This window comes from Hemitrygon akajei, chromosome 3 (genome assembly GCF_048418815.1).
Source record: "Hemitrygon akajei chromosome 3, sHemAka1.3, whole genome shotgun sequence".
In the NCBI taxonomy this organism is placed as follows: Eukaryota; Metazoa; Chordata; class Chondrichthyes; order Myliobatiformes; family Dasyatidae; genus Hemitrygon; species Hemitrygon akajei.
The window spans coordinates 84,037,672-84,056,492 of record NC_133126.1 but is presented as its reverse complement, the minus strand read 5'-3'; the positions used below and the strand labels follow the sequence as shown (position 1 = coordinate 84,056,492).

Below are 18,821 nucleotides of genomic sequence, written 5' to 3'. Positions count from 1 at the left end.
GATATAATTAACCAGATGATTTTTTTGATAATTTTACAATCATTTATTTTTTTAAAATTGAATCAATTTCATTTCTATAAATGCACAACAGTCTCAGAGCATTTATTTTCTTTTAATATATACGAGGATAGGCCAAGCATTTTCTTTAATTCTGGAGCCTCAGCTTTAGCAGGTTATATTACGTAGGTTTAAAAAAAAATAGGCCTGATGATGAAAACATTTTCCCTATTGTCATAACAGTCACTTTTAATCAGAGAAAAAAATGAAAGCAATCGAACTACACCGATACAGACAATGGGATAAATTTAGAAGCTTGTGTGAAAGCTCTGCCTAAGCTTCAGGGTTGTAATTTGATTTTTTTCAGGACTCAGTGCTAAAGAGCAATTGAATCTGGTGGGAAGTCTTTTTACTTTTACAATTTTTAACTTCAAGATGGTTGCAGGAAAATAAAACGCATCAGGAACACAACGTCAGCATCAAGATTTCCAGGAGAGGGAGATCGTATATACAAGTCACCAGTCGAATTCTGTGACATTTCTTTAAGCTACATAGTGTTGAAACAGGCACTTAGGCCTGGTAAATCCATGCTGATCGTCACGCACCCATTATAATCTAAGTTTACACTGCACACATGCCTATCAACTCCCTCCAGATTCTACCACTCAGCCATATCGTTGGGGGTAGTTCACAGTGGCCAATTAACCTACCAACCCACATTGCTTGGGATGTAGGAGGAAACCTAGGTGGGCACAGGCAGAACATGCAGGGAGGACTGAAACCAAGTCATTGGCATTGTGAGGCAGCAGCACTACCAGCTGCACCACTGTGCCATCCTGGGCTCACTACTCCAGATGACAAGTTATGCCATAAGAGCGCCAATCTGCACCAAACACTCACGACAAAGAAATAGATTGTGATTGAAATTGTTAAGGACACCATAAACTCCCTTAGGAACTTCAATGATGGGTAAACAACCAGAAGTTACAGAACAAAGCCATATACCAATAAAAAGCTACCAGCTTCTATGCAACTATTATACTAACAGTTATTTATCTGAGACATTTCAGATTTGCCACAATTCATACAGGAAACATCAAGCTTGATCCAATATCTTTGGATTCAAGTATGGCTTTCAAAATGGAATTTTTGGCTTGGTAATTGGAAGTAAAATAAATGGAGTGGAATTTGGAAGATGCAATGGGATGGAGCTTCCAGAGGACTCTACAAAGAGTTGGCACAAAATAAATGGGCTGAATGGCCTCCATTTTTACTGTATTGACTTTAATGATTATAGTGATCTTATTTTGACTGAAAAAGCAGAGCAAAATAGATCAGTGGCATAGGCCCAGGGTTCCTAAACTTTAGTAAGTGATCTCAACCCATGGTGGAAATGAGTGGTCCAAAACTCCAGTAAACATTTCAGAAGTGTGATTGATTGAGTGAAATTAGAGAACTAGCTGCATCAAACTGGAAAATATAACTGACCTCATGAGATCATTTGCAGTCCATAACCACATCCATGAGGAATGAATAACATGCAGATTGTAATTTGTTACAATTAAATTAACTTAATTAGGGTTTTTTTAAATTAGCGGTGACAATTTATAACTTTTTAACAAATTTTACACTCAAAAAGATGATACCTCACTCATCTCATTAAAATCCAAGAGTGTCATTTCCTAGGTATGTTTTTTCATTGAAGCTCCTGCGGCAAGGCAGCAACTGAACTAAACCATCCAACCTTCCTTGTGAAAAATACAAAAATAAACATTTTATAGAAAGCAAGATTAAATGAAAAATACTCACTCCTTGCTCATCCAATTTCATGAGCTGGTCTGTAACTTTTGGGGTATTCAGGCCCAGTCTCAGACAATTAACACTGAGTTCTGGTACAGCAAATTCAAGTACTTCTTTCATAGGTATACCTCTAGCTGTGCCATGCTTGGCTGTCGAAGGAACTGCATCTTCCAACACTGAACCTCGTAAAGTAGTCAGCTGGAAAACAACATCAAACGAGATTTTATATTGCTGTCAAACCCCTGTGCCTTCGATTGTTTACTCAGAGAGTTACATTGGCTCAAGTTTTGTGTTCAATTTTCAGTCTATGTTTTGCTGGGCAAACTCAGTGAACACTATACCACAGCAGTGAAAATAGGAAAATCAACCAGGGTTCCCACTTCAGATTATTTCCAAATGTCTTGTTATAAATATCCATACATGAACATTAAGTTACAAGCTACCATCATTTAGAGGCGAGGCATCATGAGCCAGATAAGAAACCATGCTTTTAGCTATGAAAAATGATTTAATGATCTTGAATGCATGTATGGAAGGTTTTTAAACTTTCTTTTCATAGACATTATTGGCCTCCAAATTGGAATCAAACTCTCTCAAGAATAGTTGAGATGAATTGAGAGTGTGGATATAAAGCAAACAAAGTAGATAAAACAAAGGGAAGTTTGCTGTCCTATCTCAAAATTAATGAAATGCTTTTAGGATTTCTATTAATTGATATGAATCTAAATGATAAACTCAACATAATGTTTTGCTAGAAATTGTACATGCAGAATTTTCAACATTATAGAGTTGGTAAAGATACTGCATAATCAGGTAAAATTACAGATCTATTTCAGGCCAGAACTCTATTGGATAATGCCAGCACCCAACAATTTCAGTCTGAGATTTTTTAGGTCCCAGGTTCTACAGCACCAATGGGAATTCATCATGCAAATATTTTAGAAGTAAGATGTAAAATATGGGGAAGTTTAGCATCCAGTAGCTCTGTTTCTAACTACTTTGATCACACCTAGAGTACAGCATATATAGTGCTGTGCAAAAGTTTTAGGCACATGTATATATAGCTATGGTGCCTAACACTTTTGCACAATACTGTATTTGTTAAGTTGGAATGGAGAGAGTGAGATTGTAAATCTGGCAGGAGCAAAGGATATCAAGAATGGCAAGGGTGGAGTGCTACAGGAGGGGTGCGGGGCAGGTGGTAATAAAGAATGCCAGGGATGTGGGCTGCTGTGGGTGCAGACAACCTCAACCCTAAGACACCAGGCAAGGTAATTTGATTCAAACAACTGGTTTATTGATCAACACACACAAAATGCTGTAGGAACTCAACAGGCCAGGCAGCATCTATGAAAAGAGTAAACAGACGATGTTTCTGGCCAAGACCCTTCACCACTCCTGAAGGTCTCTCTGGTGCTTCCTGCTCCCTCCCCTCTTCCTAACCATGACTCCCCTCTCTCTGCCCCCTTCGATTTTCAGTCCACCATATCAGAATCAGTTTATCATCACTCATGTCATGATATGTATCTTTTATTGGTGGGAACAGTACAGTGCAATATATAAAACACTACAGTACTGTGGAAAAGTCTTAGACACCTAGATATATATATGCGCCTTTTGACTTTTGCACAGTACTGTAGCTCTGGGCATTTAATGAGGGTTAGACTTCAGTTCAACTGAAGACAGTTAAGAGAAGGTCAACTGGTATGCTGAAGGCTTTGTTTTGTGAGGAGTAACAGTCTCTGCTTAATGGAGTTGAAAAGAATGAGTGGTAGCTTTACTGAAACATGTAAAGATTTATAGGGGACTTTACAGTTTTGGAATAAGGTATTGCCAACTTAACATGGAGATACGAGGGAATTTTCTTCTTTAACAACTGAAAATTGCTGGATTTTGCTTTAAACTATAGGACGTTCAGTCATTGAATATATTGAAGCTATGGACAATCGATCAGATTATGGGAAGACAGGCAGGAAAATGGAGCTGAGATTATCATCACATCAGCTGTAACCTTATTGAAAGTTGACACAGGGTTAAGGTGTTGCATGGCCTCTCTTACTAATGTAATACTCTGGCTTAAGACTATGCTTTATTTTATTAATACAGTTATGCTGTTGGATATTTTATTTTTAGCAGATTTTCTCAAAATGTAATGTTTCATTAATTACATTATATAATAGAGCATTTCATTTTTGCTGCTTAAAATTAAAATACATTTTAACTTTACAAGTTAGCCTTATTAAATTAGCTAATAGGATTTGTCTTCTTAACATCTTTTTCTCCCCCCCCAAAGAGCGTGTGGGAAAAGAACAAGGATAGCCATTTTCAAGAGCGAGCATGGGATCGGGGAAGAAGAAAGGAGGAAAATGGAAATGGAAAACAAATATAGTATAAGAGCATGGTGAAATGCTTAAAGAATTAAAATTTGGAAGGGCAGATACTGACATCAGAGAATCATGCAGGCTTTGATTTCATGAAGAACGTGGACTGAACTTTTAGTAAGCTATCTTTGACTATTAAAGGTGTGTAATGACTAAAAATAGGAAAATATATAGTAGGAACAAATAAAAATAATCGATATGGATTTGAACTTCTAGAACAGGGGTTCTCAACCTTTTGTATGTCATGGATCTCTACCATTAACCGTGGACCCCAGGTTGGGAACTGCTGTGATGGTCTTCAATAAGATGTCACTCAAGAGGTTATAAAACAAAATTAGAGCACTCGGGATTGGGGATGACCAACTGATGTGGATTGTTAAATGGGAACAAGTAGATTCTTTTGAACTAGGGCTGAGATTAATAGGATGTGCAAGGAGAGGTGCAGAAGCCCAAGTTCATTACAGTCTTGAACAATGGCTAAGATGAGAGGATGAGATGTAATAAATTAAAGCAATTGATGATACAAAATCTGTGTGACAATGTGGATTATCAGTACACTGAGGAAATAACAGCATGGGCAAAGACATAGCAGATGGAAGATGAAATTGAAAAATATAAGGTCATTGTCTTTGGCACAAAATACGGAAATGGAAGTAAACAATGAAGATGGCAAATATCATACTGCCTTTTATTGCAAAAAGATTTGAAAACTAAACTAATAAAGCCCTACTACTATTAGAAAAGCCCCTAAGATTTAGAATACAGTGCACAGGTATGATCAATCTATAGGAACTATACTTGCGAGGAGGCAACAACAGTTTGCCAGATTGAAATCACAAAAGAATCCGCTGGAAATCTGAAGATGCTGGAAATCCAGAGAAACACATACAAAATGCTGGAGGAACCCCGTAAATCAGGCAACATCTATGGAAATTAATAAACAGTTGATGCTTCATGCAAGACCCTTCATCAGGACTTTGAAGATTAAACATTTGAATAGCAAAGCCGAAATGGGAGCTGTCTTTCCCTATGCATTTTTTTATCGTGCAAGATTATTTCCAATAAACAGTCCATACAAGCTTTCTATTGTATTCTGAACTATGTAGGAAACCACACTGGAAGATAAATGTTGGCTCAGCTATTAAGGAATAACTTATGCTCTAGATTTGTTGCATCAGTTCATTTGAAAGCAATTGTATGGTTTTCTGAAGATTTATTGTTTTTTTTTTAAAAGAAAACTACAATTAAAATTCACTATTCAAAAATCTATATCCAATGCCAACTTCACAGTTTCTAAAATGTACCATAACCATGAAATGCATTATTTTTCATTAGAGAAATGGGCTGTGAAGCTACTAATGCTCTTGCAACTTCCTGATCAAGTACAGTCTAAAGCTGATTGTGATTTGAGAAATTGGGCTTCATCTAAACCAGTTTGCCAAACTTGTTTTTTTAAGCACAATGCCCCCCTAAAGCAACTTCATACTTGCAATACCCCTCTTAGGCACAGTGTACTTGCCAGCACCCCCGTTGTGTAAAACTATGTCTACCATATGCTAACATGAGAAAAATGATTCTGCTTCAAATTTTTATTTGTCTTTAAACTTAGTTTACACAGCAGCTGTACGCTATATGCAGCTTCAATGTTGATGTGATCCTTGAACTTGATGGATTTTGCAAGAGTTGAAATATCAAGTTCAAATTGTGACAGCAAAAGCCTCAGGTCCCCATGTGTAACAATGTTCAAGCGGTTTCTGTTTTTGAGTCCGGGGTTCACTGTACTCAAGCCTCTTTCAACAAAGTAAGAGGATGGAAATGCAATGATAAGTAGTTTGGCTCTTCTCCAAAGACTTAGAAACTTCATATGACAATGTAGCTACATACCACTAAAGCTGACATTTTTGAAAAACATTCTTGCTTCTTCATCATTCTGAATTTTGATAATTTTTTTTACAAGCTCTCTTCCTGTTCTTCCATCTTGCAAAGAAATGGGTTAGTAACCCAGTCCGTAATTTCCAGATTGTTCAAACCCTTCAATCAATTCTGAAAATCCTTCTTCAGTGACTGCAGGTGTAAGCAATACTCTTGCAAATCACTGTGTGTGAAAGAGAGTGCCATATTTTCCATGCAGGTAAGCTGTGAGAACATTCTTCTCCCAATCACAAACAAGAGAAAATCTGCAGATGCTGGAAATCCGAGCAACACACACAAAATGCCAGAGGAACTCAGCAGGCCAGGCAGGATCTAGGAAAAGAGTATAGTCGATGTTTCTGGCTGGAACCCTTCAGCAGGACCCAGTTTTATTCTCCCAATGTTTTGCCTATATATTTCCAATTTTCCTGTAACAGTGGACACTGCACTCTTTGACTAGATTAAATTGAAGTTCTCACCCTGCAGTTTCATATTTAGAATGCTCATTTTGTCATACAGATCAGCTAGGTATGCCGCATCTCCATGTAGAAATTTAATCTTATTTCCCAAGTTCTTGTCCACTTTGAACAAAAATTCAACCACCATGTCAAAAAGATCAAAGAAGCGTTTTAAACAGCAGCCTTTTGACAGCCAACACACTTCAGTGTGAAGAAACAAATGTTCAAATGTTTCATCGTTAACTGGTAAAATATTCTGCTATTTAATGGATGAGCTTTAATTTTGTTAATAGCAGATATTACAAGAGTCAAGACTGAAAAATGCCACTGGCTGAAGTTTTTGGCTGTGAGATGTTGACGATGCATTACACAATGGAATTTCTCCTTTCATAAATGTCACTAAACCAGCATGGTGACCTGTCAGATATGATGTTCCATCTGTTGCACAAAAAAATCATGTTCCTAATCAGAATATCTTAATCTTCAATACACATTTTCAACTCATCATAGATTAATTCTCCATTAATATTTATTTTTAACTTTTTACAAAAGAATCTCTTCATAAAAACTTTTCCATTTTGATAAATGGTACATATGCCATTAGCAATGCCTTGAGGTCTCGTAAGTTGACTCAACCAGCTGTATTCCAAATTCTCTTTTTTGTAACTCTGCACATAGTTGATACTCAGTCTTCACTCATTTCGTCATTGTGACAAGCGACAGAGTTATTACTCAAAGGAATTGATTTAAAAATACTGGCATCCATTTTGAGAACAGTGGTGAGCACCTCTGATACAGCAAGCATTATTAATCTATCATTAATTGTATGAGATTTTCCACACTTTGCTATCATTTTGGAAATGTTATAAGAAGTAATGAGACCACTAACAAGGTCATTTTTAGCTTTCTTGGCAAATGATGAGTGCGCAAAGGTTTTCAAATGCTTCTTTCATCTTCTAGAACTGAGTAACACCATAAGTAGCCTTTTCAGGTGTCTTTTATGGAAGTGTTCCTGCAATCCTGATAGTTTCATAGCTTCATTAGACAGTACAGTGTTACAAATAAGACACATGGGGCATTGCTGATCTGACAGGAATGGAATAAAGCCGTACTCCAAATACCTAACATTGTATTGATGCACTTTCTGTAGTTTCTGTTTCTTCGCAGGATTAGAATTCAAGGCTACACTGCCTTAAGACTCATAGAGATTGTGCTATACATATTTATCCATCATTAGCAGGGCTAAACTAAAATCAAACATTAACATAAACTGGAAATGCCTATTGGAAGTTGACAACAGCAGTGAGTTGATGCGGTCAGCCAGGTCTCATGCCTCAAGTTAGGGTGCCACTTACCACACCCCCAAGAATCTTGAACACACCCTGGATGACTTCTGTTTCCCCTATGCCCCTTACTGCCCCCGTTGGGAATCACTGATCTAAAACATTTACTTGTAAATGAAATGTAGGGTGAAGGTGACATCCTTCTGGTAGTCAGTGTTTCCGGCATGCAGCTGAAAGGTATGAGTAATTATAAGAAAACAGTCATCAAGTCTTTGGTTGAGAATCTAAATATCATCACTGCGATATTCAGCATTGGTGCCTGAGGGTACTGCACTACTGCATTACTTCACATTCTCCTCATTACAACCAATGATATGTTCATCAATTCTATCACGCTGGATTTAAAACAAGCAAAACACTGTTTAAAACTTGATGCTTAGTGTTTAGACTACAATCAGATTAATGCAATATAATTTACTGAAATCCAAGCTGGCCTTCACTTATATGCATGGACAAAGGCAATCAACATGAGGGTTACACATTTCAATGGTGATATAAACCACAAATATCTCATTAGATTCAAAATTGAGTGGTGAAGACATCAATTCTAAGGGTATAATTAGCAAAGATATTGTAGGAACCCCTCAAAAACTCCACTAAACATGCCGGTTTTCATATCAGACATGGGCATGTTTTCATTTTTCTCAAAACCAAAAAAAAACACAAATCTTTGTTTTTTACTGTACTGAACAAATCTTTTCAAAGCTCAAGTACAAAGTAATCTTTTTTTTAAATCAAAGTGCATACATGTCACCATATACAACCCTCAAATTCATTTTCTTGTGGGGATTTACTGTAAATACAAGAAATACAATAGAATCAATGAAGACCTACTCAGAAGACAGACAAACTGCCAATGGGCAAAAGACAACAAACTGTGCAAATAGAAAAAGAAAAAATAATAGTAAATAAATAAGCAATAAATAAATACATATTGAAAAGCTGAGATGATGATTCCTTGAAAATGAATCCATAAGTTGTGGGAACAGTTCAGTGATGGGGCAAGAGAAATTATCCCCTTTGGTTCAAGAGCCTGACGGTTGAGGTGTAATAACTGTTCCTGAACCTGGTGGTGTGAGTCCTGAGCCTCCTGTATCTTCTTCCTGATGGCTGTAGCTAGAAGATAGAATGCCTTGGATGGTGGGGTCCTTGATGATGGATGCTGCTTTCCGGCAACAGCGCTGTGTAGATGTGTTCAGTGGTGGTGAGGGCTTTAGTCATGATGGACTGGGTCATATCCACTACTCTCTGTAGGATTTTCTGTTCAAGGGCATTGGTGTTTTGACTGTGATACACCTAATCAATATACTCTCCAATGCAGATCTGTAGAAGTTTGTCAAACTTTTAAAAGTCTATCAAATTTTTAGATGTTATGACAAATTCTTGCCATCTTCAGAAGTTTTCTGATGACTCTGCCATAGTTGGATGCATCAGCAAGGGAAATGAGGCTGAGTACAGAGCTACGCTGGGAAACTTCGTCACATGGTGCGAGCAGAATCATCTGCAGCTTAATGTGAAAAAGACTAAACAGCTGGTGGTGGACCTGAGGAGGGCTAAGGTACCGGTGACCCCTGTTTCCATCCAAGGGGTCAGTGTGGACATGGTGGAGGATTACAAATACTTGGGGATACAAATTGACAATAAACTGGACTGGTCAAAGAACACTGAGGCTGTCTACAAGGAGGGGCAGAGCCATCTCTATTTCCTGAGGAGACTGAGATCCTTTAACATCTGCTGGATGATGCTGAGGATGTTCTACAAGTCTGTGGTGGCCAGTACTATCATGTTTGCTGTTGTGTGCTGGGGCAGCAGGCTGAGGGTAACAGACACCAACAGAATCAACAAACTCATTCGTAAGGCCAGTGATGTTGTGGGGGTGGAACTGGACTCTCTGATGGTAGTGTCTGAAAAGAGGATGCTGTCGAAGTTGCATGCCATCTTGGACAATGACTCTCATCCACTCCATAATGTACTGGTTAGGCACAGGAGTACATTCAGCCAGAGACTCATTCCACCGAGATGTAACACTGAGCGGCATAGGAAGTCATTCCTACCTGTGGCCATCAAACTTCACAACTCCTCCCTCAGAGTGTCAGACACCCTCAGCCAATAGGCTGGTCCTGGACTTATTTCCACTTGGCATGATTAACTTATTATTATTTAATTATTTATGGTTTTATATTGCTATATTTCTTCACTATTCTTGGTGCGGCTGTAATGAAACCCAATTTCCCTCTGGATCAATAAAGTATGTCTATCTGTCTGTCTGAAATTGTTGCAAACTCCTAAGTAAAGGCGCCACCGTGCTTTCTTCATAATTGTACTTACACGCTGGGCCCTGGACAGATCCTCTGAAATGATAACTCAGAGGAATTTAAAGTTGCTGACCATCTCCACCTCTGATCCCCTGATGAGGACTGGCCATGAGACTTTCAGTTTTCTCCTCCTGAAGTCAATAATCAGCTCCTTGATCTTGCTGACATTAAGTGAGAAGTTGCTGTTGTAGTACCACTCCAGCCAGATTTTTATTCTCCCTCCTAAATGCTGATTTATGATCACCTATGATAAGATTTATGATACAGGTGTCATCAGCAAAATTAATATGGCACTGGAGTTACGTTTAGCCTCAGATTCATAAGTATAATGTGAGTCCAGCATGGGGAAAAGCTCAGCCTTCTGTGGCACCTGTGGTAATGAAGACTGTGGAAGAGATGTTGTTGCCAATCCAAAATGACTTGGCTCTGCAAGTAAGGAAATTGAGAATCCAGTTGCACAAGGAGGTATTGAAGCTCTTGGAGCTTATTGATTAGTTTTGAGGGTATGGTAGTATTCAATGCCAAGCTGCAGTCAATGAAGAGCATCCAGAAGCTACAGAGTTGAGTGAAGAGCCAATGAAATGGCATATGCCGTGGACTTATTGTGATGGTAGGCAAATTGTTGTGAGGACACATTTGTCTATAACCATGTTTATAAAGTCTGTGATAACCATGGTATATTCATTCAGATCCTCTGATGAGTTCTCAAACAGGACCCAGTCCATTGGCACAAAGCAACCCCATAGCTGCTCCGCAGCCTCCTGCTACCACCTCTTTGCCGTTGTCCTTATCACTGGAGTTTTGCTCTTTAGTCTCTGCCTGTATGCAGGTAGGAGGAGGACAGCCAAATGATGAGTCTGGCGCACATTTAATCATAAGAAATTAGTACTGCTGCTCAGGCGTGTTCAGTGGTGTGCTGAAGGATACATTTGTCTCATCTGTTCTAACTGCATCCATGACAGCAATTAAAAGCAGACGCAAGACCTTGAATGTGCTATTAAATACTCATGTTTTAAAAATAATCAGAAGAAATATTTTAGTAAAAAATTGACAACTTCAGATAACTCAAATTTCAACACTTTTCAATTACATCACAATTTTTCACACCATGCAAGATGGTTATTGTTCATGACTTTTATATGTAAGACTGGAAATCATCTTCACAGCAAGAGCAAATTATAAACAGGAGCAGCAATTTATCACAGTGGAATACATGCACAATTTTTCACATTCACTATATGCAAGGCAATTTGCTAACCAAAAAACTGCAAATTCTCATAAAAAGTCCCAGGGGCAGTAAAAATACAGCTTGTATGTGGACAATAAATTACTAGCTGCAGAAAAATTACTTTCCAAGTAAAAAATGTTATTAGTTTAATGGAAATAAATCAGAAATGGTTTTCAATCACAATTGCCTATTTTGGTGTAAGTGGATTGAGCCTGAAAAGTTCTGCCAAATGTCATCAACACTGAACCAATAGAGAATTTTGATTTTATTTTTGGCCTCTTTTCACATAATTTAAGATGGCAATAATTGATGAGATCTCACTTTTTCGCAACAGTAAGGCCTTTTAGAATGGGTAACATGGTGTTCTTTAGCTAAATTGCTATCTAAATTCTCATGGTAGAAAAGGAGACATTGGTACATTTATTGTCATGACTCAGTCTTCTTTTGTTTCAGTGTTTTCTTTATAATTACAAGTGAAAGAAAGCAAATGACTGCATAACGTAGAATCTGTTAGCAGTTCAACGGAATTGGGCTCCAAGTGAATACCGTGGACTGGAACAGCAAGTTGGTTGCAGCATGCCAAAATCACTTCAGTGTCAGCTTCACATAATTGACATCACACCTGTCTCAGTAAGGTTGCTGGCTAAAACTTCATGCAATGATTTTAATATGTGATACATACAGGTGAAACAAAATTGGCCATTCAGGGCACAATTCTTCTGATAATTCCCAGATCCCCCAGGTACCGCCTCTGTTTGAAGCGACATTGCTGCAAGTGCCGTCTTTTAGCCATGGGGTTATACACCGCCTTAAAATGACGTTAAAATTCTACCAGTACTATTTGCACAATTAGCAAGGAATTTGCAGCAAATTCCAGTCAACGCCTCTTCCTTCAAGCAAAAGATCTGTCATCGATACTTACTTGTTTTCTATTTCTGAAAGGAATATTGGTTGCTCTTATATGACAAAGTAGTTGCCACAGCTCCTTTGCACAAGATTTTCTTCAAGACAACCAGGACATGGTGAAATGATAGCATAACATAAAAAATCCGCAAACTTCAAGAATATTATGCGCATGCTACTGGAATTTGGGAGAACTCTTGGAGGTTGGTACTTAATTCTGCTTTTTCTTTCCTGTTTCTGATTTCCATCATCTGCTCTATTGCTTGAAATTTGAGAATACAAACTTCACTTTTTTTGAAAAACTTGATTGTTTAACATCCATGGTAAACAACTGCAAATATATGCAACAGAACTTTCACTTCAATTGGAAATAGACAGATACATTTCTCTCACCTCACTTGTTCTCAGGATGATTCGATAGTTGTACTGAGGTCCATGCTCTTTACTGTCCTCCAGTTTTTCCCGTCTAATGCTTACTGCCACAGGACCCAAATTTTCATCCACCCCAAAGTAGTTTGAGTGTTCTGTAGAAACATCAGTCAGTTAAAAATTTCATCTATTACTTGTGCAGAAATCCAGATATAAAATTAGCACTAGCAAAATTCCATTACCACATAACTGCAATTGTCACTTGAGGAGAGTCATTCTTGGTGCGCAGCACAACATTTAACAGTACAGTAACATTTACCATCTGGTCATAAATCAGTGGCAAAACTTTAAATTGTGACTATTAGCTATTATTTTGACGACTGTGTCCATTCTTATTGGAGGCCATGCTTTTGTCTTGTTCCTACCATTGGTCAGAAGGCTACACAATACCAGCTTCAAGAAAAGTTATACCCTATAATACCAGGCCTCTGAACCAGCATTGATAACTTAACTCACCACAACTTTGAACTGATCACACAATCAACAGTCTTAATTCCAAAGACTCCACAACTTATGTTCTCTGTATAATTCTTTAGTATTTGCACATTTGTTGTTTGTCAGTCTTTACGTGTAGTTTTACATAAATTCTATTTTATTTATTTTCCTGTGAATGCCTGCAAGAAAATGAATCTCAAAGTAGCATATGGTAACATGTACGTACTCTGATAATACATTTACCTTGACAATGAAGCATAGTCACAGACTTACCATCACAAAGAGGCAGAAGTGATCTACTGCATTTTAAATCACTTGTATAGCAGCTCATTCAAACTAGCATTTCTTCCCAGCTTTCCATCCACAGACCAAGGCCCCAACTTGAAAACAATTTTCATCAATGCACATACCACTAATGATTACATTTCCCTGCAGGTTTCACCATTTATCCTGAAGAAAGTTGGTTGGAAGTGGACTAAGTGAAATTGTTAATGGTCTTTCCTTTAGAATAGAAGAGGAAGACGATAACATGATGAGAGAAAGACAGATGGGTTTTTGACTTAAATTCACCTCACAATCATTTCACTTTGCTAAGACTAGGAAATCCCAGTCAAACTCAGAACCATCACCATAACAAGAGTGCTTTTCTGCTTTAATGCCCATAACTGAAATTTGGAGTGTAACTGTTGCAGCTTCCACAGCAGCAGACTCCAGCATTTCATTTCCTAGTGCAGTCTGAGTGATGTAATTTCTTATTAGCTAATCTCAATGGCCAGAATCCACAGATTAAGCATACAGAAAACTGATATATTTCTCTCAGGAGCACAGAAGAAAAGCTAGTATTGAAAGCTAAAATTTGCAAATACTGTAATGAAAATTACATATACACATGTAAAATACCACAAGGTGCTTTGCAGATATACAAGGCAAGGAAAATGAAAACCAGGCCAAAAGATTAAGCAGTATAACCAAATATCTTGTCAGAGCGTTCGGTACAAAGAAGGGCCTAACTAACATAAGGCCCAAACTAATACATTTCTTGACGTCTGATTACCTTTCTGAAATAATCGGCTCTTGAAGCAAATCACCATTCTCCATCTTCCTTCCCCATATGCCAAACATCCCCAGAGCCCAAAAAGAGGCATTTGCAAGGCTAAAGGAAGAACAAAGGAATGGGACTGATTGTACTGCACTTTTAAACAGCATTGGCAGGGAAATACAGCATATTCAAATTTGATGCCCTTTCTGACAGTGGAGGAAAGTTAAAATCAAACCCTTTTTCAACGATTTGTGATAAGAAATAACAGGTTTGCAACTATTGCCCAGCCTTGACAAATTGAAGCATTGGTTGCGCAAAGAGGACTAACTTCATAATAAGATGTTATGGAGAGAGTGTGTGAAATAGGTAAATTTAGCACATTTTTTCCCTCTGAGCACAACTGCCGCTTAGGTATGCTGTACTTTTAAGTTGAAGATATTGATTTCTTCTCTGCATAATGTCAGCCATGGGAAGAAGCTCGAGACTAAGGGAAGAGATCTAAAATAGAGCATCTTTTTGACGTAAGGTCTGAAAGGTTAATCTCAGTAATTGTATCTGTTAGATGATATATTATTTTAAGAACTCTTCACTTAGATGATTTGCCCAAGGCCATTACTACAATTATCTATAATGACAGCACACTTTCTTGCAAGATTTGAAGTACAGCATTTTCTTCCAGTTGACTGAAAAATAAATTACATCTGTACAAGCATCAATCTAAAAGAAATTTCAACTTATCATATAGTGCTCCACAAAATACAGCCCAAGGTAATGCTAACCTGAATACCTGGTCAGGGCACAGTTAGCCATGTGCATTACATAGCTGGCTTGGGTACTTCAGGAAGAAATTTCCAATCACACTCTTCAACATTCTGCTATGAAATGCATAAGGACAGTTTGGATTCTGATTGATTGGCCCCCACTATGGAACAGTTTGGTATTATTCCTATGTAAAATTCAACAACTGAGTAATTTAAAGGATTTACTTTGCTAAATGTAAGATCCAGAAAATGAATTCCAAATAAGGAGATTGATTATATATATCCTCTTTCACCGTGGCTGTTTTTGTATTCTTAGGATCCTTCATTCTTTTTCAGCTGGTTTCAGGCTTTCTATGTCACTTGGCTGCCTACACATCTCAGATCTCCTTTTCACGCCGTCTCTCCCTCCACTTCCTCTGCAACTCAAAATCTTTCTTTCTCTATCACTTCCAGACTTGACAAAGGATCAGTAACTCCAAGTGTGTTTTCATCTTGGCGTTGCCTGAAACACTTGGCTGAGTGTTTTCAGCATTTTTCATTTTCCAACAACTTCAATATTTGGATTTTGAACTCTCTTGTGCTGTATAGACTGCTGAGGGGAAGGTGATTTGCCAAGTTGCTGTTGGTACAGCTTCACTCAGGAGGAAATCAAGTTATTCCAAACTTGCAAGCAAAAGAGAACCATCTGGTGAAGTGCAAGGATAACAATAGTTGTGTTGCACAACTGTTCTGCAAGAAGCAGCAGACTGACAAACCCCTACTGAAAACCACTCATATGGATCTCAACAGCCCTGAACTTCACGAGAAGTTCTTACTGCTGTCACACCAACTGTGTTCCGATGGTCCAATTCCTCCTGGGTGATATGCCTTCTGAGCCTGAAGCACAGAAGATCTGGCAAAGATTCAGCAGCTTCATTCAGTCAACAGCTCAGGGAGTAGGGTGCAGAAGAGATTCAAAGATCTTACATTACTTCTATTGGGTTTTAAGTTGATCGAGTGTTTTTAAAGTTCTTTTTCAAACAGTTTTAATATTTAGTACTTCAATTTGTGTTAATGTTCAATAGTTTATTTTTGAATGTTTGTTAAAGTCATTCACTTTTTCTGACAGCTGGTAAGCCTGGGGGTACATCTTAGTCAGCCGCCAATTCTACACAGCGTCTCGCTGGTCAACAGCCAGCACTGGGATCAAGTTCCCATTGCAAAGCATTGTGGGAGAAACAAAAATATAATCATTATTAGCTTTTATAAATCTGGATAACTTTTAATCTGCAGCTCTGAAGATATAGATAGGCTGGGTAGCAAGCTCAGATACTGCATTTCTCAGACATAGCCCACTGGAACTGTCTCATGGGCTGGATCCACCTCAGCTTAGTAAAATTATAGAATAAAAAACTAAATTGCAAAACATATTTGCACAAAGTAGAATATTCATCCTATTTGGAATTCCATTTTATGAAACCCAGCCTATTTTTTTTTAAACATCTAAAGAATTTCAACCCAAATGTGTTACTTAAATGATTTTTAATAGAGCAGATATTTAATTTAATTTAACACAATATTGTTTTAAGAGAATACCATAGCTGTTGGCACTGATCACTGCTCTGCAATCCAGCTGGAAGGGCACTGCTGACCCACAATGGATGACCACTAATCAACCCCATCAAACAAAACAACGTCGGAACCTTACATAAATTTAAGGGTCATTTAAATGAAAACATCAGGTCTGAAAAATGTGATGAAGTTTAAAGCGATAGTATGCGTCCACTACAACATTTTAACGGAAAGCCAAGATGTTTAGGGGGTGGGAGAAAGAGTTAAAATCATCTTTGCTCAGCAGAACTAAACAAATACACTAATATTTTTACAGGAATTATTCTTTCACTGCTCTATGGTCCATGGAATCAAGTAATCAAGGTGCTTCATACCAATATTCATGAACGTTTCGTCCCAAAACATTTCACACCTTGACCAATATTTTACTTAATACTGAGGAAAAGATACACTGCTGAAGGGGCCATCTGTTATATGTAAACAAATCTATTTACAGCAAATGGAGGTTTTTGCCACAGTTCGGATCAACATTAAGCCCTTCCCATCACAGTAGATTAATTTATTGCACCACTGGTTATGGAACCTGGCTGTCCACAACTGAAAGCCACCTTTGCTTACAGTTTATATGTTAAAAGTCATCCGTGATCCTGAGGGACAGCTTAACAGGAAAACTGCCTGCAAGGATCTTTGGGACATCCAGAAGTATGAATGGAGTTGTGTAAAGGTAACTCCCATTGTTCTCCTAACATCTTGTCAGCTTATTCAGTGGAGTTCAGAAGTTCAGACATCAGAGTATTTTTATTTAAACAGTAAATATCTATAACATTAGAGATCACAGCTTTAAAACTCAGAGGGAAATGACAGCAGTGAGATTAATGGTGAAAAGAGGATGATAGATTGTACAGACAATGAAACTAAAGTTAGGCTTACAGTATCCAATGGTACCTAAAAAAGGTCATAGTTTCAGAAGCAAAATATATTAATTTTTTCAAGTTTCTAGACCAGTATGAAGGAGCTAGATAAACTGAACATCACACAATGAAGAGTGAACAATAGTTTCTGTTAATAGTCCCAATTGCAACGCCATTTGTCCTAGAGGCTGAAGAATGCATGCCACTCCAGCTCAAACCCATGGGGAAATTTCTTGTCCTGTCCATCTTTTCTATAACTGAAAAACACTGCTGAACATTAAGGACACTAAAATTTGTAAGACTACCCTGCTGGGGAGTGGAATACTAAAGATGCTGAGCAATTATGGACTAACACGGGGAGGTGGCTATCATCCCATGGTCTACTACAGTAACTTGGGGAAGTGGTGCCCTTGAAAGAAGTGTAATAAGCATGCCAGCATTAACGTGAGACTTAAATTGGATCTTTCAGGCCCACGCTCCACATATCCATTTTGCTAAGGCCTGTATTTAGACCACTGGTTAAAAAAATCAAACCGGTTTACAGGGAAATCAAGGCATGGCCAGAAAGTAACAATTCAGCATTACAGGATTGCTTTGAAAGCATGCATTGGATCATATTCAGGAGGTGACTACCTATTATCATCACGTCAACACTGATGAATATGCGGGTCGCTTACTGACTGCATAGCGAAGTGCATAGAGGACATTACCGTGCATACACACTACACTGCCTCGGCAAACCAGAAACCATGGCTGACTGCATTGACTCATGCACTGCTCAAGAATCAGGATATTGCCTTCAGATCAGGGGACAGGCCATCTCCAAGATCAGCAAGAGCAGCACTCTCCTGTACTATCAGGAGGGCAAACTGTGAGTGTGCACAGAAAATTCACAAACACCTTTGAACAACAGGGGCACCCCACGGGTCAACAACAGCTATGCCTCCTTTCCTGATAGGCTGAATGCCTTCTATGCAGGATTTGGTGCAGTGAATGATGTGACATCGAGGAAAACCCCCTCTGCCCCTGAGGAACAGGCACCCTCTCTGGCTGCAGCCAAAGTGAAGAGGACACTAGTCAGAGCAGACCCAAGCAAAGCTGCAGGGCTACACATGATGTCTGGTCTGGTGCTGAGGGACTGTGTGGATCAGCTAAAGACGTATTATTGGATATCTTTTAACATCTATTTGAAACAATCCACTGTCACTTCAGGCTAAAAGACAGCTACCATCATTACAGTGCCCAAGAGAGCAACAGTAACTGGCTTAAACGATTACTGCTCAGTGGCACTGACTTCAACAATAATGAAGTGCTTTGAGCAGCTCATAATGGATCATATAAAATACCACCTTCCAGCTA

General features: G+C 38.4%; 1 protein-coding gene across 8 annotated transcripts in view; it reads right to left on the bottom strand.

Moving 5' to 3' along the window:
* The window catches only part of sipa1l1 (signal-induced proliferation-associated 1 like 1), a 379,448-nt gene that overhangs the window by 114,820 nt on the left and 245,807 nt on the right, over positions 1-18,821 (bottom strand). For all 8 annotated transcript variants that reach the window (XM_073040260.1, XM_073040252.1, XM_073040259.1 and 5 more), the window contains 2 exons: positions 12,730-12,860; positions 1,807-1,995 (listed from right to left, as the gene is read on the bottom strand). In XM_073040260.1, coding sequence (XP_072896361.1) covers positions 1,807-1,995; positions 12,730-12,860 — 320 coding nt within the window. The remainder of the gene's footprint in view (positions 1-1,806; positions 1,996-12,729; positions 12,861-18,821) is intronic.